Source organism: Drosophila subpulchrella, unplaced genomic scaffold, assembly GCF_014743375.2.
Source record: "Drosophila subpulchrella strain 33 F10 #4 breed RU33 unplaced genomic scaffold, RU_Dsub_v1.1 Primary Assembly Seq354, whole genome shotgun sequence".
NCBI lineage: Eukaryota > Metazoa > Arthropoda > Insecta > Diptera > Drosophilidae > Drosophila > Drosophila subpulchrella.
Genome location: NW_023665577.1, coordinates 3,273,669 through 3,297,588, shown reverse-complemented (window position 1 = coordinate 3,297,588; position 23,920 = coordinate 3,273,669). Strand labels below are relative to the sequence as shown.

Genomic DNA, 23,920 nt, shown 5'->3' with positions numbered 1-23,920 from the left:
ACAGATTTCTCTTGGAATGTGAAACATAATAATAAATAAACTATATTAAATTTATGTATTCGGCACGCTACAACAGAAAATTGACGTGTAGGTAAATAAATATTTACTGTTCCGGGCTGAAATCATAAATTTAATATAGTTTATTTATTTTATCGAATGTAATATCATTTTTCGTCACAATTGTTGATATCAGAAATTTTTGTTAAGGGTGCGTTCGCCACTACTTTTTACCTCGTTAGGAGGTGTTTTTGTTTGATAAAGCTTACAATGCCATTTTGTGATTATTTTTACTTTAAGTATGTTTATGAATAGCAAGTTCTATCATATTTTGTTTTTGAAAATATGCATACCTTTTTTTTTCTCAGTCCAATTCGACTCTCTTTATGGGTATTTAAACTATTTATACCTTTAATAAATTAGCTTTATTCAAACACACGAAGAAGAACCACTTTGCGTGCCGCTTCATTTAATTTTTTCATTACCTGGAGCAACGGACTCGGCACGCCAAGTGGCTCCCATTTCCCGGGGGAAAAAGGGGAGCAGGAAAACCCTGGCACGATGCATGAATTCACGATACAATTAATGGCCGTCGGGAGGCCGCATTTGATTTGTATTTATATTAAGCAGGCGGGGCACGAAGCAGATTTCCGCTGGGGAGCCGGTGGGCTGGGCAAATGAAATCGAACAAATATTTATAACCCAGTGCTGCTAGCCTGTCAGTCTGTCACTCAGTTGGGAAACTCTCGCATGGCAGCAGGACCTCCAAAAGTGGCCGTGGCATTGGCAGTGGCAGGAAAAGTCACGCCAGGATGCCAGGATGGCTACCGGCAGAACTGAACTGGCGTAATTGAAAGCGACTTCCTTGCGAGCTTCGAGCTGCTCCTGCCCCTCAAGGACGACCTCGCATCCTTGTGGCGCCAGTTTATTGGAATCGGTCTGTGGCCAGGCGATTATCTGATTGCTGGCGCGGCACTATGGCCATCCTGATGTGGCATGTAATTTGATTATATGCAGGCAGGCAGGCCGCAATGTTTGTCTAATTGACAGTAATTAAACGAAAACGAATAGGTAGGGCCATAGTCGTATAGAGCCAGTGAGCCAGTGAGCCACAGTAGCGGCAAATTTGCCACATCAGCCTGGATGTCATAGGCAAATTGATGGATGATGACTGGGGCTACGCCTAAGCAACAGCTCGGTCATGCGTGTGTCGACGGGGATTGTTGGGGCTGGTCCTGCCAGGAACCTGCAGAGTCACTCGAATATTAAATAAAAATCAACACAACAAAGTGTTGCACTCTGACACAGCAACACTCGCTGCAGGGAGCACTACAGTCGGTCTTCCCTACAGCAAACTTCCCCTAAGTACTGCAAAATTGTATGCCAGTTTAACGGCAAAACTTTGTGTAATAGCAAGAACTTTGAACTTCCATAACTCAAATGTTTCAATGGCTCAAATGAAGTTTTAGCGGAAAATTACTTAGCCAAATGATGTCAAGGAAAAGTCAGGGATAGCAGATTCTCAGATACATGGTAGAAGCTACTTAGTTGCCTTTAATTCCAAAGAGAAGAATAATATAATGTGGACTTTGCTGCAAGTTTTTCATTAGAAAATTCTACATTACCTTAAACAAAAAAAGAAAATATAGTCCTCTCGAATTTCCTTTACATATTACTATTATCTACTCTTTAAAAATATGGTTGTCAAATAGGTAATTTGCTTATCACATTATGTAGCCATTTTCAACCGACTTATATCAACACATATATATTCAAATATTATAACAATTTCTCCAGTGGACTTATCGAATTTTGACCTGTCCAAGTCAGATTCTCTTTAGATTTTGGGAAAGGTGTCTGACTACAAATAGTAAATAAATTGTATATCCTCAACACGCAACTAATATTTGTACATTTTATGGCCATTGACATTTATCGACACACTTGCATTCAAATTCTCGTATTATAGCAATTTTGACAAACGAGAATGTGTTATAAATCAGTCCATATGATATGTTTTCACAAAGATTTTGATGGATGGAATACTCCGTATGTCACACACTATCCATTATGAGCCACTGCAGCACATGGTATTGGTTCGGATTATAGAAGACCGACTGTAAAATAATGCTGGCAGGGATCAGGGGGCGTGTCAGGGCTGGGATTTCGAAATGCCAATGTCAGGGGCCACGTCAAAGGCACTGCCACTGCCATTGCCATTGCCAAGGGGCCCTGACGCGTATTGCCAAAACTGGATTTTCGATTGGTTTTCGGTCGCTTTTATGCTCCCTGGGTGGTGACCTCGTCCTCCGCCTCCTCGGAAGGCCTCAATCGCAGCAGCAGCAGCAGGAGCATTGTGTTGGAATGGCTCCATGTGAACATGTGTGTGGTAATGTGGCTGCTGCATTTGCAATTTCTAAATTCTCAATGGCATGCAAGGGCAGCAGAAACTGCACTGGCAACAAGAACAAGTCCATGGAAATGGCCCGAAAAAGTTGCAGCTTTAGTTTGCTGAAAACTGGCGGCAGCGTCGTTCACCTGTCCGTCACCGGATTTATAGCCAAGGGCTCTTCGTTCCCTCCACTCTGGCATTCTGGCACTCTGGCACTCTGGCACAACTGCATTTGGCCAGGGGATTTTGGCCCCGATCCATTCCAAACTTTTGGTATTTGGCCACGGGTCGGTCAGAGCTGAGGACTATGTGTACTTTGGAAGTACAGAAATAGCAGGAGCCGTATGAAAAGTTTATCAGCCCGAAACGAAATAGTTGGGCGTAAGACTTTGGAAATCCCATAAATGTGGCCCAAATATTTCTTAAATTTCCAAGTAAAAAAATAACTTAAACTGGGAAATTGTAAGGATTTCATTGCTAAGCAAAGATTATAAGAAAAGTTTGTAATTACTTTTTGGTTGGCTGCGTGAGTACTTAATGATGGTTCTAGTTCGCAACTCGTTACTCGAGAACTGATTGACTGTTTGACTAGGTAAGGCTTCAAATCAATTGTGGTCCCAACTGGGCCAACTCAATAGGTCACTCAAGGAAGCCCATAATCCCGAATTATCAATCACTTCGACAGGTCGGTAGGGCTGACTAATTAATATTTAAGGCCAAAGTTTTGATAAAAGCAGTGCCATTATGCAGGTGATGTGCTTAACATCAAAGTGCCCGCAAACACAATACAGGGCACATAAATAATGTTGCCCACTTCTGTGGCCGAAACATATACACAAAGCCAATTTGAAGCCCCTTTCAGCTTGGCTGAAATTTGATTAAGTGAGTGCCACACCCGCCAAAGGGGGCAAAATGGGGCCATCAATTTAAATCAGTCGGTTGCGGTGCCATAAATAAGGGTTGCAGTTGAAAATGCGGGACGCTCGGCATATTAGCAGACATTTTTAACAATTCCCTTTAAGGCCGGAGATCGCTCTTGGCCAAGGTGAGTGAGTCGGGCCAACAGACAGCCAGATATTCAGGCAAAACGAATGTTTGAACCGGAATGGCGTCGTTTAATCAGGCAAAGTGATTTCGCCTCACAAGCACACGCGCGTACTTAGGCACAATCAACTTATCATTTCGCACATATGTATGCATATATTTGTTAGCCAGATAGGACAGGAACTTGGAAGAAGAAGAGGAGGAGCGGCCAGGACCATCCCACGTAGACAGGAAGCCAGCTGATGCTAAGGTAGTTTAACCTTACGCAACGACCCGACTGTAAATCTACGCTATCATGCAAAGTTCCTGCCGACTCCCGGTTCTCTACACATTGAAAAAAATTAATGGTTCTCTTTTAAAATCTTGAAATATAATCCAAAAACGTTAAAACTATTTAAACATTTATATTTGCTTAGGAAAGCTTGGCAAAAATAACAATTTGTGGGAACTTGTAATTTTTTTATCACAAGTAATTTTAAGATTTAAGTAAACTAAACAAAACTAACTCATCGTCATATACCACTTCTATAAAATTAATTTTTAAGCATATAAAAAAGTGCACTATCATGATAAAAATGAGAAATCATTCGGAGACCATAAGATAATCACCCATTATAATATTCAAGATAATTGTGTTGGATCTTTTCAAACTGATTTAACACTTGTTTTTATTGTTCTTCATTAAAAATTCTTTTTTATTCGTAATTATAACAAAACAAAAACAAAAGATATCGAAACTATTAAAATGTATTGAGTCAATTTTATAGGTTTACGTTTGAATGCTCATTTTGAATAATAACCATATGTTTACTATTATATATATGTTGTACATACGTGACCGCAAATAAATGGAAGCATGAATCATGAATGCAAATGTTTGATATTCAGTGAAGCGTAAATAGACTCAATAAAAAGTAGCACTCAGTGTCAGTATTGTATTTAATTGAGTTAAATTTTTTTGTTATCAATTGAATTCCGTGATAATTTATTATTATGTTGTTCAGAACTACCAAGAGGAATACTTGATTTTTCAGAGTGCACTTCGCTTTTTACTGAGCCTTCATGTGCGTGTCTGGCCAGCGACTTCTTCCTGGCTTGCTCTTTTTTGGTTCATTTTACCCAAGAGGTGGGGATAAATTTATTACCATTTTGCAGTTATAATGTTTCAATATCTATATCTCCTTCGGGTCGAGGCGGTGGGAGGTCAGGCCTGTGAGCCCATTATCGCAATTTAAGCACGGTTCAGGCAGATATATGTACGTCTACCCTCTGTTTAGGTGCTCCTTTGAAAGCCGGTTACGTGATGTATGATCCATGCCAGGATGCATGCAGGCCCTTTGGCTAGGTTCAACATCAAATGGTTAACTGGCATTGAATCCTAAACCACCTGGGGTTAATAATTGGAGCTGGCATAAACTAGGATTGCGGATCACGGGTTTCTGGAGCGGTTGGAGGGTGCCTGGTTAGCCCAACTAATTGGCATGTGCCAAGTTTCTAATGAGTTGCAAAAACTTCCAGCTGCTGAGCTTGTAAAAACAGCTGCGTCAGCCAGAGCTAGGAATGCAAAAGGAATTAAATGACTTTTCGTTTTAATTCATTTTAGGATTTAATGAAATCATGAAAATAAAATCTGTTTTCATTATAAAGGTAGGTTTTGTACATGACTTAGAATTTTTGGTATTACATTTTCTGATTAAATTGCACAGTGTAAGGTGATAATAAATAGGTTTCTCGGCACTATTTTTAATTTCCCAGCAATAAATAAGAGAATTATAAGACTCCTAGAGAATAAAAGGTTTTAATGGAAAATGTAGTTCACAAGTTTTAAGGATTTATTGCGGATTTAATAAAACATTTCATAATATGCGAAGGTTTTGTATGTGACATAGAATTTGTATGATTATGTTTCCTGATTTAATAAAACTATATTAGCTAATAATTAATAGATTGCTTGAACGGAATTATTTTTATTTCCCAGCAATAAATCTAAGACTTATAGAGAATGGAAAATATATATTTTTAGTGGGTAGTTCACGTTAAAGTTTTCAACCTTGCAAACCCTCATAAAATGGATACCAATTCGCCATGCATTGCAAGCACCGCACAATATTTTTATGCTTCATCAGGCCGAATAAAGCCGGCAGCTTTTGGTTGGCCAAAAATGTGTGTGGGGACCGGATTTTCGGGGTCGGTATGAGAACTGATATACTTTATCAGTCAACACGCACACATGGGCCCACAGCAATGCAACTGCAACATGGCCAACACTCACTGGATGATTTTGTGGCAACGGATGCCATGCTGGCCGCATTTTCCCAATTTACACGCCCTGAAATTTTCTATAATTTACCAAGGGAGTGGAAACATAATATAATGCATTATACAGAAAAAGAAATCCTTGGTTAGAGCGAGGGGTCAATGGCGATGGTCGAGAAAATGAAATTGCCATGTTTATTTAATTCCCGGCTTTGCATTTGCGATGCAAATTCGTCGCTTCGCGAGTAAACCAAGCTTTTGGGGGCTGCAATTTATTCAAATAAATAATAAATACATGTACTATATATACACATCATTAGTTCCTCTCAAAACAGGGTTATAGCGCTGGTAGCTACTAGTCATTCACTATGCATATGTGGGTTATTTTTGCGTCGCGTCGAATTCAGCTGGCCATTTGGGGGGTTAATTTAGCTCGAGGGCCAGTCGCCTGGCCTCAACCTTGTCCTGGGATCGTCCTCCGTCCGGTTCCGTGGCATGTCCTCGCGTCCTTGTCGTGACTCAATCGCCGCCGCACACTTGAGCACGTTTGCCCAGGCGCGGCTTGAACGGCACCGATTTCTTGGCCATGCGCTGCACGAACTGCCCTCCGATGGACTCCTCCGGCGCTCCCTCGCCGTCCAGGATCCGCCAGGAGTCAATGCTGCGGCCAAGGCGGGGCGTCCGCACGCGATAAGCGGGCTCGCCATTGCTCTGCACTGTTCAAATGGGGGAGGAATGCGGGTACCATTGGTCATTGGGATGGTTTATTAAAAAGGGGAGTTGTCAAATAAGGCATTTTGGAATTCGAATATCTTAAATATTAAGTTCTAGCATTGAACCACGAGAAAAAGAGGCTGAGAAGTCTTTATAGATTTTAAAACAAAATTTTAAGATAACTAATTACTATTTAAATAAATTAAATATTTAAAATTTTTTTGCATTTTTTTGTACATTTTCCTTAAAGTCCTACACAATTTTTATATTAAAAAATGTAAATGCTTAGAAAATTGTTAAATAGGTACACAGAGAAAAATCTGACGTTCTCATCTGAGTTGCAAATGTTCTTAAAAATATAATGACATTTTTGAAGTTGAAAATCTTTCACTGTGCTCGGATCAAGTTATATTGGCGGTATTTAAATATTAAAATTAAAATAAACTATTAGTCCAGTCAGTGGTGTATACTTCTCCAATTGTTGTTAAGGAAACGCAATTTAACTTTTCTCTTCTCACTATTTCGTTCTAATATTGAGAACATTGACACAAAAATGTACTTACACAGACTTTAAGATCGAATCTTACCAATTCAATAACAATGGACTTTAATATTTCTCTCTGTGTAGTGTTCATAAAATAGCAAGACCACTTCAACTCTATAATTGTCTATCGCAATATTAAAATGTCTTGAGTAATACTAAAATGTTAATATTTTAATTATTTTTTTCCTTAACAAAGTAACAAGAAATCATTAAAATATTCAAATAAACAAAATCATAATTATTACAATTTGGTATGCAATAAGTATGCAAAGAAGCATTGCTTTTGCTTACTTGTAAGCATATAACCTGTTGTCTTGAGTCGCTTTCAGATTTCAAGAGCTCCCACAATTTTTGGAACTGTCTTGAATGATAATTCTGAATGGAATGAAAATAAAGAAGTCAAATGACACGCATATTAAATGCCACTCAGATTTCCATATCATTTTTTTCTGTCTGCAAAAACGGGGGAAAAGCTTACGGATAAAGTATGCCAAAGTGATGGAGATGATGGCTGGAAATGTGAACGTGATTCGGGATCCAATTAGAAGGCTCCACCAGATGTTTAGCACACATTTCAGCACCCAACCATCTCCACCTGCAAATGTTGCGCATACGCAGTGTGATCCGCTGGGGCAACTTACGCTGTCGCAGCTTCTGAAGGAGCAGGTAGTAGGTCAGTGGCGGCATGCTGTCCAAATCGAATTCCTGGCCCTGCGGAGGCACGGCGCCCACCGGCAATGTGGCACTCGCCTTCTGGGCCAGGCTATTCTCCTCCAGCTCGTCAATGATGTCAGTCAGCTCTTTGTAGTCGCCCATGGCGCGTTTTTGGCGCCCTTCACTCAATGTGGGAGATGATGATGATCCTCTGGCAGCTCCTCCACTGATGTGATTTCCCAAATCCTGTTTGCTCGTGCCCTGCACAAATAAAGTGCCACAAAAGCAAAGCACAGAAAACATCACCCAAGAGGTATGAAAAAAAGGAGCTAAATATTTGAGATATTTCCTTGGAGGCAGGTTTTTTATTTTTTTTTTCATTTGGGGGGTGGGTTTCCTTACAGCCAAACTGTCGACACGTGTTAAGTTATTTTTATGCCGCCTATTTATGCTCATACTCGTACGTGAGCAGCACACTCACACAGTGGTCTTGCCAACCTTATAGAGGTTATAGGGATGTGCCTGGTTGTGGGTCCCGAATGTGCGAGTCAAGCACTTTATTGTTTCAATTTACAGCCAGGCTGAACAGCGTGTGCCGCTTGATTAGACAACTCAATGTAGATTGAAATGCCAACACCTGAAATCGGCTTGTAAATCGCACTTCGCCTATAAACGCTCACTCTGTGCGGGTGTCTGTGGGGCGTATACTTGATACCTTCATTTGGCACAGCCTTTAAGATTACACAGACAAAAATAATAAAAAATTAAAATCCTAATTTTCAAAAAAATTCGTTTAACACTTTTGTTGTTCTGTTTTACTAATAAACAAGTATGTATTGTCGGTCAACATTTAATATTTATGCTTGAATTAAAGGGTCAAAAATTCAGAAAAATTTATTTTACTAGATAAGTTCAGTAGATTGATGTGGAACAAAAGAAGTAATCGCATTATAAACTATTATTTTATGTAGTTTAAAATTTCGAAATGTAATTCGACACTTAAAACAATTTTCCCTGTTTGGGAAAGCCCAATATATGTTTTTCATTAAATAAGAATTGTCTTTTAATTTTTTTTTTAAAGACAAAAACGAATTTGTATGAAAAACATTTCTGATATTAATTTAACCTTTACACATACACATACTTTTTTAACATATTTTTTTTCAGATAAAAATTAATTTTTTTACATTGCTGACATGATTTTACTCTCTTTGGAATAGTAAAATATATGTATTTTATATATATATATATGTATATATATGTATGTTTCTACGCAAACTAGTCTCTCAGTATTAAAGCTATCGGGCTGAAACTTTTCCAAAAGTCTTCTTTCTTTTGCAGGTAGAATATAAGTTGGAACCAGCCGGATCTTTGGTGTTTTTTAACATATAACCTCCTACGCTTAGAAATAACATTTTTTAATTAGTTCTGAATTTAGAATTTAATTTTATCAAAATCAGACGTCTTCATCATATAGCTGCCATAGGATCGATCGGAAAATTGGTGGGAAAATAATATGAAACAAATAATAGCTTCGGTGTTTTTTGACATAATATCTTATATTAGCGGGATATCACATTTTGTATTTTTGAGAATTTCATAAAAGACTAACGTGACCTGTAGTTTTTCTCAGTGCAAGATTTAAAACGAAACACTTGGCGTAGACTTATCATGAAACCTAAGCTTTGCAAAGCAATTTCGCCCAAATGCAAGAATACCACCACAAATTCCAAATGCAATGAACTGTGATAAGCCTGATATAATTTCGGCCTTTTGATTATTTAGGGCCTATTGGGTTTTCACCAAATTTCCACGGCATAACACCAATATGAAGTAATTTTAATTAGTGGTTCGAGTTAGTTGCGCAATGCGTATACGCACTGTGGCTGCCAGTGAATTTCAAATGTTAATTGGATGCGAATCGATTGCCTGCTGGCAAAAGAAGAAAACCAGCAGCATCTGCGAACTAATTGGTAGCATTTCAAATGCCGTCGACTGGGGGAAATGAGACTGCCACAAAATGCAGCAAACACACGGAGAGGAAAAAACTTTTCGCCCCAAAATTTCCGTTTTATAAAATCCAAGAACTTTAGCAGCCGTTGGAAATTATCACGCTAAGCTGGCGAACTTGTGCCTGGGCAAATAGCACTAATTAAGTGGCGCTTGTTTGGACAACATGCCACCCAGCCACCCAATCCCCAACCCCAAACAGGATGCCAGGGACTCACCTGCAAGGACTTGGCCTGGCTGCAAACGAGGACGTAGCAGGAAGCCGCGATTAGCAGCAGTGTGCAATAACTGGGACCACACATAACTACCGGGTGTTAGGGCGTTCCGGGTTGGGTATTCGGTAATCGGGGTTTTCTGGCGTTCACGAGCTACTGGCCTCCTAGGACAGGACACTCCAGATGGACTGTGTATGGTCGCCGATTGGTGGACCGCGTGGTGCTTTGGGATCGCTTTGGGGCACAACTGATGCCAGCAGCCCGGCGATCCGCAATTTTTATAGCCAAATCGCGAACGGCCCCCCGTGTGAGCTTGATTGGCTCGCTGATGGACGGGTGCTAAGTGATTTGTTATGCACTCTAATGCCGGCAAAAGGCTGCCCGCTGGTCAGCTGGTAAACAAGCGAATCAAGCGGCAAATCCCAAACGGAAGCGCCACCAATTTGTCGCACACCAAGTGCAAAACGGGACACAGTGACTGGGATTTGAATTGGAAAGCTAATTGTGCAGGCTGCAGTCAGAGAAAATATTACAAATACGTTATAAATACACTTTTTTGTCTCATCAATTTGACATTTCAAAAATATTTAACTCATATTTGCGGACCACCTCTCACATCAATGTCCGGAGGAGATTTAACATAACTGGTGCACACATTCGTCGATAAGCCTCTGAAATGTTTTTTTATGGTGGTCAGCTTAATGAAAATATGAAATGCTTACTTTCTGAGAAGTGACATATCGTTCAACAGCCACAAGCTGCAGATTTATTAACCATGGTTAAGCTGTCAAAAGGCATGGTATGAATACATTTAAGTCTGCCGTTAATAATAGACAAACAAGTTAATACATCACTTGTAAAGCATTAAATTGAAATACAGAAAATCATGTTGGTTACATAAATTCTTTAAAAATGAAGCTTATTCTGATGTAAGCTTTTGATAATATTGTAAACGCAACATTTTAAGGCAGGGCTGCCTTTTAAGCTGTTTTCAAGGAGATCCATGTTTTTTACGGTTCTTGCCGGAAAATATGGTATACTTGCAAAATGAGGAGGACTTTACCCTTACCCTGTTCCTGCATTTAAAAAAGGTTTTTCTTTTTCCATATCTGTTTTTTTTTTGTAGGCAGCATTGTTTGGAAAGATTTCAACAAAAAATCTATTCCTATGAATGCTAAGTACAATTATACATCCGCTTAAGAAACGAGGCATGGGAAAGTGCAGAGAGTCAAACCATCTATTCGAAATAAGAATGACATAAATATATTTCAGTCTGGTTTGATTATACACAAATTACTTGTCATGTAAACATAAGCCTAAAAACCATTACACAAGCTTAAAGTCATTTGATAAACAAACCTTAAGTAAATTTAATATCCATTGTAAGCCCTACATTTTGGGGTATCATTCCTCGGAAACCTTTCTTACAAAGGTTTTAAAAAATTTCAATACCATGATACTTAATGTTCACGCTAGCAAAGAGTGTAATAATATTCTAACGACTTTTAAGTAAAGTTATACATTTTTCAATGGAAGAAAGGCCTATGAAAATACCGAGAATCTAATAATCTTTTTCGCTGTGCACCGGAGCAGAGCCATGGGGCATCCTGTTTAATGGAAATCAAAGCGCGTGTAAAGTCCGTCACGCCCCAGAAGGCTATGGCATTAGGGCCAACGCCCACGAAGGGGCAATGTCAATGCCGTCGACGCTGCCAATCGATCAATCTTATTTAAATGTTGACAGTTGTCTTCGACTGGTATCCTGGCTTGGGCCCTGTTTGCGGATGGGGAAAGGGTATTTCGGCTCCTCAGATCGGCTTATTTAAATGCCATTCGTGAGCCGCATTAGGTTCAATTTGTTGGGCAAACACCTTGCACACCTGCCTGTCAGCAGGCATTTAAAATCAGATTGAGATTCAGATTCGGATTCAGAAGTCTCCGATTGTCGACTGCCACCTGGTAATGGGTCAGCAGGGCAGTCAAATCAAATTGCTCGTAAGCCCCGGAAGATATAAGCTCCGCACACACTTGGTCCGGTTTCAATAACAGCAGGCAGCAAATCATCAGGATTTCAATTAACTAAGCTTGGGATGCTGTTCAGACATCAACAATCCATCAATCGAGTGTTTTTCTAGATGCTGCTGGTCCAACTAGTCCGTGCATCTGTTGCAGCTGCCGGTCGAGTGTTTATTTGTGCTACTAATTTACACAAACATGACCCGGACACACACGACCCACAGAGGAACCCGACCTGACGACCCTCAGCTGGCATTTATTTATTTAGTAACTCTATGTCCGTGGGGCGACCTCTTTTCCAGTCAGAAGAGCTCTGAAGGATTTATCTATTTGCCCACTGCTGAAAATGTATCCTTGAAAAAAGAAATGGAAACAACCATAAAGTTTCGAAAAATTTAATTTGACAAAAACCCAAACTAAGGGATTATCTTACACAGCAGTTTTACCCCCTGCAATCTATCAACAGATTATGCGGTAAAAATAATTGGACCGCCAACTGCAAGTTGAACGCAAAGCTATCTCCTGATATGATGTTTCATTTTCAGCTGCCAATTTTTTCTACGAATAAAAAAGTAAAACAATTGTGGAATTAGAAAACAAATATTGGGATTTTACAGCAAATGGTTGGAATTCCCAGTAGATTACAAGGATCTTTTTAATTAATTGGAGAATGGAAAAAACATTCAATTACACAGAGAAAATTTGTCCCTAACATACACATTTTTATGTGAAAAAACAGTGGCAAAATATTTTAAAAAGTAAAATAAACCTAAATTAGAAAGCAGTTGAGATGCTAAGTGCGAAAAAACAAGGTTTGAACAACATTTATAATGTACCACTGTTTTTCTGTGGAGTACAATTTATTTTGGCAGGATTAATTGGATTACAAATGCTACATTTTTCACTCTATTCATTAGAAATGTCCATTAGCTGAAGGTTTAAAAAGGAATTATATTGCATTAAATGTATCCACAAAAAAACTACAACACAATACATTTTGATATCTCATTATCAGCTGTCCGTTTCAGTTCTTCAGTTATCAATTTTGCCCAGGGGAAGCTGAAGCCAACGGACATTCAAAAAGTTGCTGGCTTCAGTGTTTGCCTCTCGAATTTGCCAGCGGATCAATTATTTGCTCTTGCTCGCTTTATCAGTGTGCTAATGCTCCCGAGGAGTTAAGTCCTCAAATGGCGCGGCAGCTAATGCCCCTCGACGCCCCCACGCCACGCCCACCTTATGTCCTTCCCAGGATGGCGAAGGGATTTAATTGAATTAGTCGTGTCCTGTGCGCGCGACGCTTTGAAGTTTGCACTTTGCCCCTCTCGACCTGGGTTCCAGGTCCCCTACTCGAGGATGCGAAGAACAGGATCCAGGATTCAGGACCCCGGGCTCTGTTGACGTTTGCGCTTAGGCGGAACCCGAGTGCCGGAAGGGCAGCGGCTGTGTAAACTTTCTGCGATGGCAATAATTAAGCCAAATAGAGTGTGAGTGGGCCAAAGGCTTTTGCAGTCAAGCGACCAATAAATAATGGCTTGTGAAACTTATAAGCCACGGAAGATAGAGCGCAGTGATGTGGTTTTTAGCCAGCTTAAAGCCGAGCATTAAGACATTTAGTTGCCAATCTTGAAATTGATGATGACCCAATGGTCTGGGTAAACAAGTCGAATCGTCAGCTCAAGGACAATGCAAGGAGCTCCAATGCAATCAATTCGGCAAGGCTATCTGTAAATATATATAAAATAAAAATGGAAGATGACTCGGCAAGCCGAAGGTTATATATCCTTGCAAAAAAAAACGGATCTATAATTTCTTTCTTATTATTTTCTGATTATTTTACCAAATGTTTCAATGGCAGCTATATGTATATATATATATGTAGAAGTGCGATTAAATAAACATTTCATACAAAATTATGAGATCGTAAAAAATTATATGGTCCACAGAAAAGGAGAATATGATAAAAAACAAGGCAAGTATGATTTTTTTCTATTATTATTACATTGAAACAATAATACCCTCTGCAAGGGTATACAAAATCCATAAAAATATTGGAATCAATTCTATGAAGGATGAGGGCAGGCAGCGACTACTCCCTTTGCACAAGTGGGATAAAAACTTGAAGCCAACGATTTATGTGAGTGCCAAGGACGGATTTGGCTTCAATTCAATGTTGAGACTAGAGTGTAAGCTCGTTTTTAGCTTTTCCGCAATGATGTGCTAGCTTTTTACGGCCAAAAAGCTTGAAATAATATCAACTAACAGATTACCGCAGATTATGAAGAGGAGTCTTTTGTTTTACTTAAAGCCAGCGCAAAGGATTTTCACTCGAGTTTCCATTGTGCCAGGGCGTGAGCCACTATAAAAACTTTTTCGCACTAGCTGTGGAGATAATCTCGCTTAAATCTGTCTTTTAAAGCAAACACTTGTCTATATGGAACATGCATATGTGTACAGTGAGCACTCCCCACAAGTGTCAGCACTTGACAGCCCTTCGCTGTCGCTGGGGACATATAGAAATGCAGATACATGCCGGGCGTTCACACTGCGTATACGCAATATATTTCTGTTATTTTAATGTAGTGGAGGAATTTTGAAGTGGTGGATGTCCAACGGGTAACGCTTTTGTGTTCCTCCGGCAAATCAATAGGCAATGGGGTTTATGGACTCTGAATTTTGTATATATGCATGTAGCACTATGTAGGGGTAAAAGCCCCCCGGTGGCTACAGTTCGCATTCCCATTTTGCCAATTTCATGCAGTTTCACAGCCTCACACTCGTCGATTATTTCATAAATTATTTATTTATTCATTTGCAGCTCCCGTGTCGCCGACTGTTGCGCGCTTGAGTGCCGAATCGACTTTTTGCCATTGCCAACAGTTCGAACATCGCAGAGATCCAAAGTTGAAGGAGGAGGAGCCATCGGTGGAGGATTGGGAAATGGAGTGGAGGAGCCCGGTTGGTAAATACTCGAAACTCGGCGGCGATACTGAGGAGGCAACCAGGATGACGGCGAACTTCGGCAGCCTTGTTTGCATTGCAGATTGCAATTACGCGCGTTTTAAATTACGCACAGCGAAAGCCGGGGAAAAGATAAACCACAGGTACACAGGTACACACGAAAAAGCATTGGGGAAGCAACTTGAATGAGCTGAGCTTCAATCAGGCTGCGAAATTGAAGAGATGTCAGGGGTTAACGTGGCTGACCTTCTGGCCACGACAATGACATTGCCCATAACAGCCGCATCAACAGCAGCAACATTCGTTGCAGTGAATGCAACAACAGCAACATCAACGAACAGCAGCAGCAGCAACCTGCAACCTGCAACATTAACTAGCCACATTTCCGCAGCAGCAGCAACAACGCCGACCATTCTGCCTATAACATCGCAATTTGTGGATGCCTCGTTGACTTCGCTATCACTGACAGCCACCTCGTCGTCCTTCTCGTCCTCGGAGTCCCCCTTCGAGTTCCTCGCCACAGTGGGGCCCAATCTCACGGGCTCCAATGGCAGTGAGATTGTCGCGGAGCACCCCGAGGAGCTGGAGGAGAGCTGGATGGATCTGTCGATTCTGCTGCTCAAAGGATTCATCTTCTCGTCAATTATCCTGGCCGCCGTCCTGGGCAATGCGTTGGTCATCATCTCAGTGCAGCGCAATCGAAAGCTGCGGTAAGTCTTTATCTCCAATTATTTTCGGTTCCCCAGCTCCGAGCCCCTCCGATCCGTTTAATTGCCGGTCGTTTGCCGCAAGGGCTGGCCGACAATGCAAATGGGTAAACCCAGTGGGTCGCAGGTTGAATGGCAATCCCTTTGCCGGCGTAATAAATGTAATTTAAATGAGCGACAAGTGGAATAATAAAGCACAAAATGAAGTTAAATGCGACACACAAGCCCATCGCTGCCATGACAGCGTTGCGATGACAGGACGCCCTAGAGTGCACTGCAAATAAGTGTAGCATACAATTGAGCGCAGGGCTCGAACCGGGCCACCCCCACCCCCAACCCTTTCGCAAACTGCCACGCCCCCTCGCCCCGCCCACGTCAGCTCGTTTAATGTTGCGCAACGTTTATGCCCTCTGCAACGAGGGTATATACTGATTAAAGTCTTTATTATCCCCCTAAAGCAGCTTAAAGTGCTGCGATTATCGTTTACCACCTTATTATATAGAACGTAACCGGTTCGAAATATAGCATCGCGTTAAGATATAACAATACAAGGCAGTACTTAAAGAAAATGAGGGAGAACAGGAAGAAAGCGGTTATAGATCAGAAGTTTCCTCTATAGGCACAGTTCAACCAATGGTTTCCGTACCTGTTTAACATTTCTTACAATTTTATAACATTCTTAAGTGATCCAAAACTTTTATTTAGTATATGAGTTTATATGTAGATTGTCCGATAGTATGAAACTTGAATTTGTAATTCACAAACCGCATTTTAAATACCTTAAAATTTAAAATTATTATGATATTCCAATGTTTAAATTATGTACGTGGTAATTAAGAACATTTTACTTAAAATCGGTGTATAGTTAAATATATCAGGATCAAGTTAGAAATGGAGGTTATACCTCAAAATAATACTTAAAATGTAATAGGTAGAACAAATTTAGAATTAGGAATCATTTTAAAATGGTACTATACCAAATGTTAAATTAATTTCCCCTAAATAATGAATGGTTAATACCACATTACCCCTCTACCATTCGCATAAACTCACCCTTATAAGTGCAACACTTGCCCCGAAGACAAGATAATAACTTCGCATAGCAGTGGCTCCCAACTGAAGGTGGCAGCTGCCTAGTGAGTCGGATGACTTATGACAGCCAAGGAAATTGCTGCATACCGGTGACCTGACCTGCTGTTTCAGAGTGCGGAAATGGAAATGGAAAGCAGTGCAGTGTTTAGCCAGCGGAACGGAAGGCAAGGAAAGGAACTCCCAAAGCCAATGTCAAAACCAAAGGGCCAAGTCCCCCGGACTCGGCCACATATGATGCATGCCATATGCCATTTGGTTTGGCGTGGCTGCTCCATGACGAGTGGTTAGAAATGCAGATGTCCGTGGGCAAATCCCTAATTCTTGGGCTTTTGTTTCGTTCGCAGGGTGATAACCAATTACTTTGTTGTGTCGCTGGCGATGGCCGACATGCTGGTGGCCCTCTGTGCGATGACATTCAACGCCTCCGTGGAATTGTCCGGTGGAAAGTGGATGTTCGGACCGTTCATGTGCAATGTGTACAACAGCCTGGATGTTTACTTTTCCACGGCGAGCATACTGCACCTGTGCTGCATATCGGTGGACAGGTGAGTGCCCAATTATGTCACCACGTCTATATTAAACGGTTTAAAGTCAATTGTGGGTGGCCGACTGAGCCGTTTAAATCGACCAAAAGCCATTAATCTTGCCCAGATGCTCGGGCCCGTCCAAATCACTTTCATTGCCAAGAAGAAACAATTAATTACTGTGAAAGGCGCGCACATCAAAAGCAAACATTAGGCCCCGCCCGTATGATGAATGCGGCCCAAATGATTTGCAGCTGGCCGAAATATTCCACCCAATATCCCCGCCAAGCCGTTAATTGGGCGCCATTCCCACTTGGGAAGCTCCGACAGCTGCGATTTTCGGGCTGACCAACAACAATGTAAAGGGGGGTTGGAGATTGGAGTATTGAGGGTGGAGGATGGTCAATGGGCATTGGCATGGCCCTTTGTCTGTTTTAATTAATTTGTGTTTCGCTCACCTGTCGGTGGGCCACAAAACATACCGAAAACAAAGGAAAACACAGACCAATCGGAATTAGAAAATTAATGATGGCCCCTAAGGGGAATATGGCTAAACAAATAAATCTGTCATATTTGCAAAAAACTTCTAATCATCTCAATCTATTCTTAAATAATTAAATACTCTTTTGGCAAAATTATAACATTCGTACAACATGATTAAAATCAGAGCAAAAGTTATACATCTTAGACTGCACTGATAAAAGAAATGAAATGATAAAAATATGGAATATTAAATGGTAAAATAATGAATTCAAAATTTTGTAATAGTATTTTAAACAAAAATAATAAATGAAAAAAAATGTATTAAAATTAAGGTTTAAAGTCCTCGAAATAACTCTAATTGCTTAGTTACATATTTCTATAAATAATAATTACTTAAAGCGCAATAAATAAAAATCAATGCAAAATTAATGGATTTACTTAATTTTTTTAACAGTGCAGATATATAAACTTTCTTACTATCGTAATTTCAGTTTAAGCTTCATCTTATAAGCCAATAATTAATACTCTTAATAATTGTACTAAATTACAGCACTCTGCTTAAAGGCATTAATCCATATATTAAATGCATCAACCTTTTGATAGTTAAACAAAATCGATTCCTTTGCATGTCAACCTGAGTACCGAAACACAATTATCCAGCCAACTGAAGAGCGATAATCAATTATTGTGCTAAATGGCACTGGGGGAGGAGTCTGAAAGCCTGCTGGCACTTTTGTGGGGGGACCCTGTCCGCAATTCATTTCCATTAATAAAGACGCCCCCTCTTCTCTGCCAACCTCGGCTATTTAACAGATACTACGCCATCGTGCGTCCGCTGGAGTATCCATTGAATATGACACACAAAACGGTCTGCTTCATGCTCGCCAACGTATGGATCCTGCCCGCCCTCATATCCTTCACGCCCATCTTCCTGGGCTGGTACACCACGGAGGAGCATCTGCGGGAGGTGTCCCTGCACCCCGACCAGTGCTCGTTTGTGGTCAACAAGGCCTACGCCCTCATCTCCAGCTCGGTGAGCTTCTGGATACCCGGCATCGTGATGCTGGTGATGTACTGGCGCATCTTTAAGTGAGTTGCTGGAACCCGGCCGAGGTTGATGGGTTGCTAAATTGCCGGCTCTGTGGTTTTTGCAGGGAGGCGATACGGCAGCGCAAGGCCCTCAGTCGCACCAGCTCCAACATCCTGCTGAACAGCGTCCACATGGGCCACACCCAGCAGCCCACCAACCTGAGCTATCTGCATCCCAGCGACTGCGATCTCAACGCGACTTCCGCCCGCGAGGAGACGCACAGTGCCCTGAGCAACTTGGAGGTGAGTTGGGGGTCTATCTAGGGGAATACGTGATGTCAGTTGGGCAGGGCAAATAGGTGATCCACAATCTGATTTAAATAGGACAGAAAATTTAATTACTATAGCTTGGATTGGTCTCTCATGCATAATGCTGTTCTTTACATTCGATTCCAAGTGAACTGTGGTTAAATACAATTATTTTCATAAAGCCATTATTAGTTTAAGCTTAAAAAATAATTTGAAATTTATTAAACTATTTATTTTTGCCAAAATTTTAATTAAAAAGGAATATTTACATTACATTTTTATGAAAACCCGTAAAAATAGTAAATCACGTTAGAATTGAAATCAACTTAAAATGTATTTGATTTGATATATTGCTTTATTTTGCTGGGGTTACGAATTCTATTATTTGATAACCACATTAAATAGGTTTAAAAAGGTAAATACAAATACTTAAAAAGAATATATGATAGACTTAAACAAATAAAATAATAATTTAATTTTTAAAAAGACTTGAAAGATTTACCACTCTAAAAAATTTCTGAAAGACTTGCTTTTTAGATTGGATAAAATTAAATAGAATCATTTCCATCAAATTAAATATTAAATGAAGCAAACTATATTGGATAGAAAGCACTACAATTTAAGAACAAACAATATAGGGACTAAGAACCCACTGCAATCTAGGATCAAAGCCTTTTTTCATACCCGCTAGAATAATGTGGAGCGATTAGATTGGATGCTGGAGGGGAGCACTCCACTCCACTCCACTCCGCTCGAGAGTGTTTCCTTTGTGGCCCTGCGTAATTGATGCGCCAACATGACTCCCTGTCGTGTGTGTGTATGTTTCTTGTCCTTTGCCCACAGGACATGCTGCAGCCGGCCACCGACGAGGACGACGACAGGGACGAGTGCGATGAACTGCGAGTGCCGTCGCCGCCGCCACGCCGCCTCAGCCGCAGCAGCATCGACCTGCGGGACCTGGAGCAGGAGCGGTACGAAAAGGTCACCCACACGGACAGCGCCCCCTCCATGATGGCCCTGCAGCAGCAGCAGCCCACCCACAACCAGTTGCAGCCACCGGCGCCAGTGTTCAACCCGCAGATATGGACGGAGGGCAAGATGATGCCCTCGAAGGAGCTGGAAAAGGAGTATCCTGGTCATCCCACGGCGCCGCAGCAGCAGCTCAGCCTCACGAGCGGCAGTGGGAACAGCGAACCGGAGCCGGAGTCCACGGCATACCGGGTCTTTGGCCTCAACAGCGACGAGAGCGAGTGCAACGACCTGTACGTGGATACCCACCTCCCGCTGGCCGAGGACAACAAGGAGCTGAAGCGCCTGATCGAGGATAACTATCTGTACTTCAAGCGGCAGACGGGCGGCACCATCATCAGTGGTCCTGGCGGCGGAAAATACGCCGCTCTCAGCGAGACGGACTTTATCCGGCTGAAAGCAGGAGCAGCGGCCTGCGGAAGGAAGGCCATCGCATCCAGCGATTCGGAGTTCCTGCGGACCATCAGCGAATCCCGGGCCCTGCCGGAGCAATCGCTGCCCAGTGGCAAGGAGAAGGGCTTCAACATCCTCTCCCTGCTATCAAAGACGAAGCGCTCGAGCACCGAGTGCTTTGCGCTGGAGAAGAAGCGCCAGCAGGGCAACACGGGCTCCGAGGGATCCAGCTTCTTCCGGCGCTCCCGGAACCGGAAGTTGTCGCACAGCTACAACGGATGCGGCGGCGGCAAGGAACGCAAACTTGAGCGACGCCAGCGGCAGCACAGCGACACGGACTCCACGCCCAACAAGCCGGACATCCTGCTGGACATCAATGTCCTGAGCGAGCAGTCAGGCGCCAGTGTGATCCAGCAGTTCAGCGATGGAGTGCAGCTGATCGACTTCAGCGAGGTGAAGACTCCGCCGGAGAGGAGGCGCAGCGATGATGAGTTGGCCCAGCTGGCCGATTGCTTCGGCGAGTCGCCCCAGCAGCCGGCCACGCCGCCGCCATCGTTGTCGCCTCCAGAGTTGCCGGAACCGAGTGGCCTGCTCATCGCCAGCAGCTCGGAGCTGGCCGAGATCTTTCGATCCCTGAGCTTTCCGCTGGGCCGACCAGCTGGAGCTCCCCAGCGTCTAAGCACGCTGAGCGACCAGGTGTGCGCTAACTATCTGATGTCCCCACCGAACACACCGGCTCCCACGGCCCTGTCCATGCCCAGTGGAGCTCCGATGGACTCCTCTTCCTCGGCCAACGCGCAGTCGGCGTCCATCAATGTGTACTTCCTGTCGCCGCCGCCGCATGCCGCCGGACCTGGTTATACGCCCAGTGACGCCTCCACCGTGTCCCTGGATGTGGTGACCAGCCTGCCCATGCCCGTGCCAGTGCCCCAGCCAAATCCCCAAATGCCCTCGCAGCCGAGCATATCGCCCAAGCCGGAGATCATCCTGGACTCCACGCTGTCGCCTGTCGAAGGATGTGGCGATGAGCACCGGGATGTCACGTCGCCGCTGTTTAAGCGCAAAGATAGCGCAGGCGAAGCGGACGTGAGTGTTTCCGGCGGACTTGGAGTGGGTGGTGGCGGGGGAGGAGGCAATGGACGCCAAGGACGCTGCAGCATCCTGGCCGGCTACGATGGCATCCAGACCGTGCGCAAGCGACAGGCGTCCGTGGTGACCTACGACGTGAATGTCATCAACTTCTCGCAGGAGAACAGCGACAGTCGCAGCTACATCCCCATGGGCCGCGTTTCCACCAGTTCAGCAAGTGAGTAGTCCGGCTATTGTGTAGATTGTTGCAGCTCGTGCCTGGATTAAGTAGCTCGTTAAAGACGATTTATGTCCGTATCCTCGAAATTCGCTCTGTTTTTGTCAGCTTGCTACGAGAAGTTCAAGTGATTCAAGTTGTTTCCTTAAAATGTGTCTACTGATAACGAGGTGTACACAAGTGCATTGAGTTAAATTGTCTTTTTTACTATTTTAAAGCAACTAAACATATGTATCTCTAAATATGCATCACACAAGTGAGACTTTATAGATTGTTGATAAGCCCTAAAACATAAATTACAAGAGCCCATAAAAATAATTGATATATAGCTAAATCTTAAAATAGTATTATTTAAATGGGTGTGGTCTCTGCGAGGTTGAACAATTCAAACAATGAATTTCTTTATTATTATATTAATTAATTATTATTATTATTATCTTATTAATAAACTACAAAATTCTAGGCGTTTTACAAAAATTACTATTAAATGTTATTTTAGGTGTCCAAAAATATGCAACCATAATCTAAGAATTTATTCAGAATTCATTCTGCAAGACGACTATTAATTATTTACTGCATACTTTTAGACACCTTAATTTACATTTTAAAGAGGTTTGAAAAATATTTATATTTATAAAAAAAGAAATCAATTACTTTGAGTGTACAGTGCTTAGTTTTAAAACTGTATCCCTAACAAAAACAGTGCGAATTTATGAACTACAGGCAGTACCTAACTATATAACCTATAAACCTTCATTGGAGAAGTTTAATATACTGCTTCAAAATGAAATGAAACCTTAGTTGACTAGCTTAAAATAGAATAGTGCCAGCTTCTAGATAGTTGCACCAGCAAACGAAGACAGAAAGGGACCACCTACTTCCAGAAATATAAACCCCAGGATAGAGTCCTGAACCCCCCTCCTTATCGATCCCGATCCTTTGCGTTTGCCGGTGCATGGCACGCACGTGCATGTGATCTGATCTGAAGAAGAGCATCTGAACAGTGTGCCCGAAACTAGTGTCCTGTTGTGTCCTGTGATGAAACCTATTGTACATTGTCTACTACTCGTCTCTATCTGTCTCTCTTTATCTCTCTATCTATATCTCTTTTCCATGCCATTTCGTTGTGTGTTGTATGTGTATATATGTAAAATCAAATCACCAAATTATGTCCAACCAAAAAAAAACTTCTACTCCAAAAACCAACTCCAACCAAAAACAAAAATTAAAACCCGAAAATGCGGTGGCCAAATTAAAAAAAATACCAACCAACTGCAAGCAGAGCACGAATTTTCCAATAAATCCTCGCTGATCCGACGCGGCGGCATCTGCATCTTTGTGGATGAGGAGGAGGCCGAGATCATTGAGCAGCGGCCCAGGGGCATCACCTTCGCCGCGGTGCCCAGTCCGCTGCCCAAGTGTCCGCTCTGCGGCGCCGACATCAGCAGCACCACCACCGCAACCGCAAACGCCGGCACCACAATCGACACCACTGAAACCACCAATGCAAGTGCAAGTGCAAGTGCAAGTGCAAGTGCAAACGCAAGTGCTAGTAGTAAACGTAGTATTCACGAGCCAACTCCAGATCTTGGCCAGGGGCCCAGGTCCACGTCCAGGTCCAGGTCGAGCTCCAGTTCCACTCGCTTCTGGCACAAACAAACGGCGGCGGTCACAGCATGTTGGCAGCAGAGCAAGAACCGGAAGCGCCGCTTCAAGACCGGATGCAGTCACTGTGGTGCAACCGGTGAGTCTTCTCGTATCCCCTCCTCTCCTCTCCTCCTTTCTCTGTCTTTCTCTCTCTGTCTTTTTGCTTGACTCAGCTTCAGCACTTGTCTCATCCCCTCACGATTCTGCCTCTGTCAATGTCAATCATTCCATATTCCACAACCCAGATTTCAAAGTGACACCTCATAGCTTAACCCATTTCATACTTCGAGTCTCTTTCCTGGATCACCTTTAAGTAATCATATTTTTCAAGACTCCTAATTTTGACATCCATTAACTACGGTTGTTACATCTATACGCAATACATCATTCCATAATAAAAGTTATATCACATACTTTGAGCTTCAATATATAGATTTTTGGAACCCCTTACAACAGTTCAGGAAATTTCCTTAATAAATTTTTTTTTTTTGAAGATTTTTTTTTTTACAAACTAAAAATAACACTTTCTTATACATTTGTTGTGAGTGTATAAGATATTACGAGTATGTTTTGAAATTCATAGAGATTAAGATAATAGGTT

At 42.1% G+C, this 23,920-nt stretch overlaps 2 protein-coding genes across 3 annotated transcripts in view; one reads left to right on the top strand and one right to left on the bottom strand.

Moving 5' to 3' along the window:
* The window catches only part of LOC119560003 (octopamine receptor beta-3R), a 47,596-nt gene that overhangs the window by 18,924 nt on the left and 4,752 nt on the right, over window positions 1-23,920 (top strand). The window contains exons 3-8 of one of the 2 annotated variants that reach the window (XM_037873277.1): window positions 14,658-15,510; window positions 16,944-17,144; window positions 18,420-18,695; window positions 18,761-18,938; window positions 19,788-21,672; window positions 22,955-23,416. In XM_037873277.1, the coding sequence (XP_037729205.1) occupies window positions 15,023-15,510; window positions 16,944-17,144; window positions 18,420-18,695; window positions 18,761-18,938; window positions 19,788-21,672; window positions 22,955-23,416 (3,490 nt within the window). In that variant the 5' untranslated portion in view covers window positions 14,658-15,022. The remainder of the gene's footprint in view (window positions 1-14,657; window positions 15,511-16,943; window positions 17,145-18,419; window positions 18,696-18,760; window positions 18,939-19,787; window positions 21,673-22,954; window positions 23,417-23,920) is intronic. The other variant, XM_037873278.1, reaches the window with a different exon arrangement.
* LOC119560005 (protein hugin) lies at window positions 5,939-10,063 on the bottom strand. The gene is made up of 3 exons (XM_037873279.1): window positions 9,830-10,063; window positions 7,589-7,862; window positions 5,939-6,405 (listed from the first exon to the last, which is right to left on the bottom strand). Exons 1-3 carry the CDS (start codon window positions 9,911-9,913, stop codon window positions 6,209-6,211), a joined length of 555 nt encoding a protein of 184 aa, XP_037729207.1. The 5' UTR covers window positions 9,914-10,063; the 3' UTR covers window positions 5,939-6,208.

What these genes read in the sequence shown, in the direction of transcription:
- LOC119560005 (XM_037873279.1), bottom strand. Translation starts at nt 9,913, where the DNA reads ATGTGTGGTCCCAGTTATTGCACACTGCTGCTAATCGCGGCTTCCTGC. An exon ending in GCCAGGCCAAGTCCTTGCAG is followed by an intron (nt 7,863 to 9,829) that starts GTGAGTCCCTGG and finishes TTATTTGTGCAG; the next exon opens with GGCACGAGCAAACAGGATTT. An exon ending in CCTTCAGAAGCTGCGACAGC is followed by an intron (nt 6,406 to 7,588) that starts GTAAGTTGCCCC and finishes CCATTTGAACAG; the next exon opens with TGCAGAGCAATGGCGAGCCC.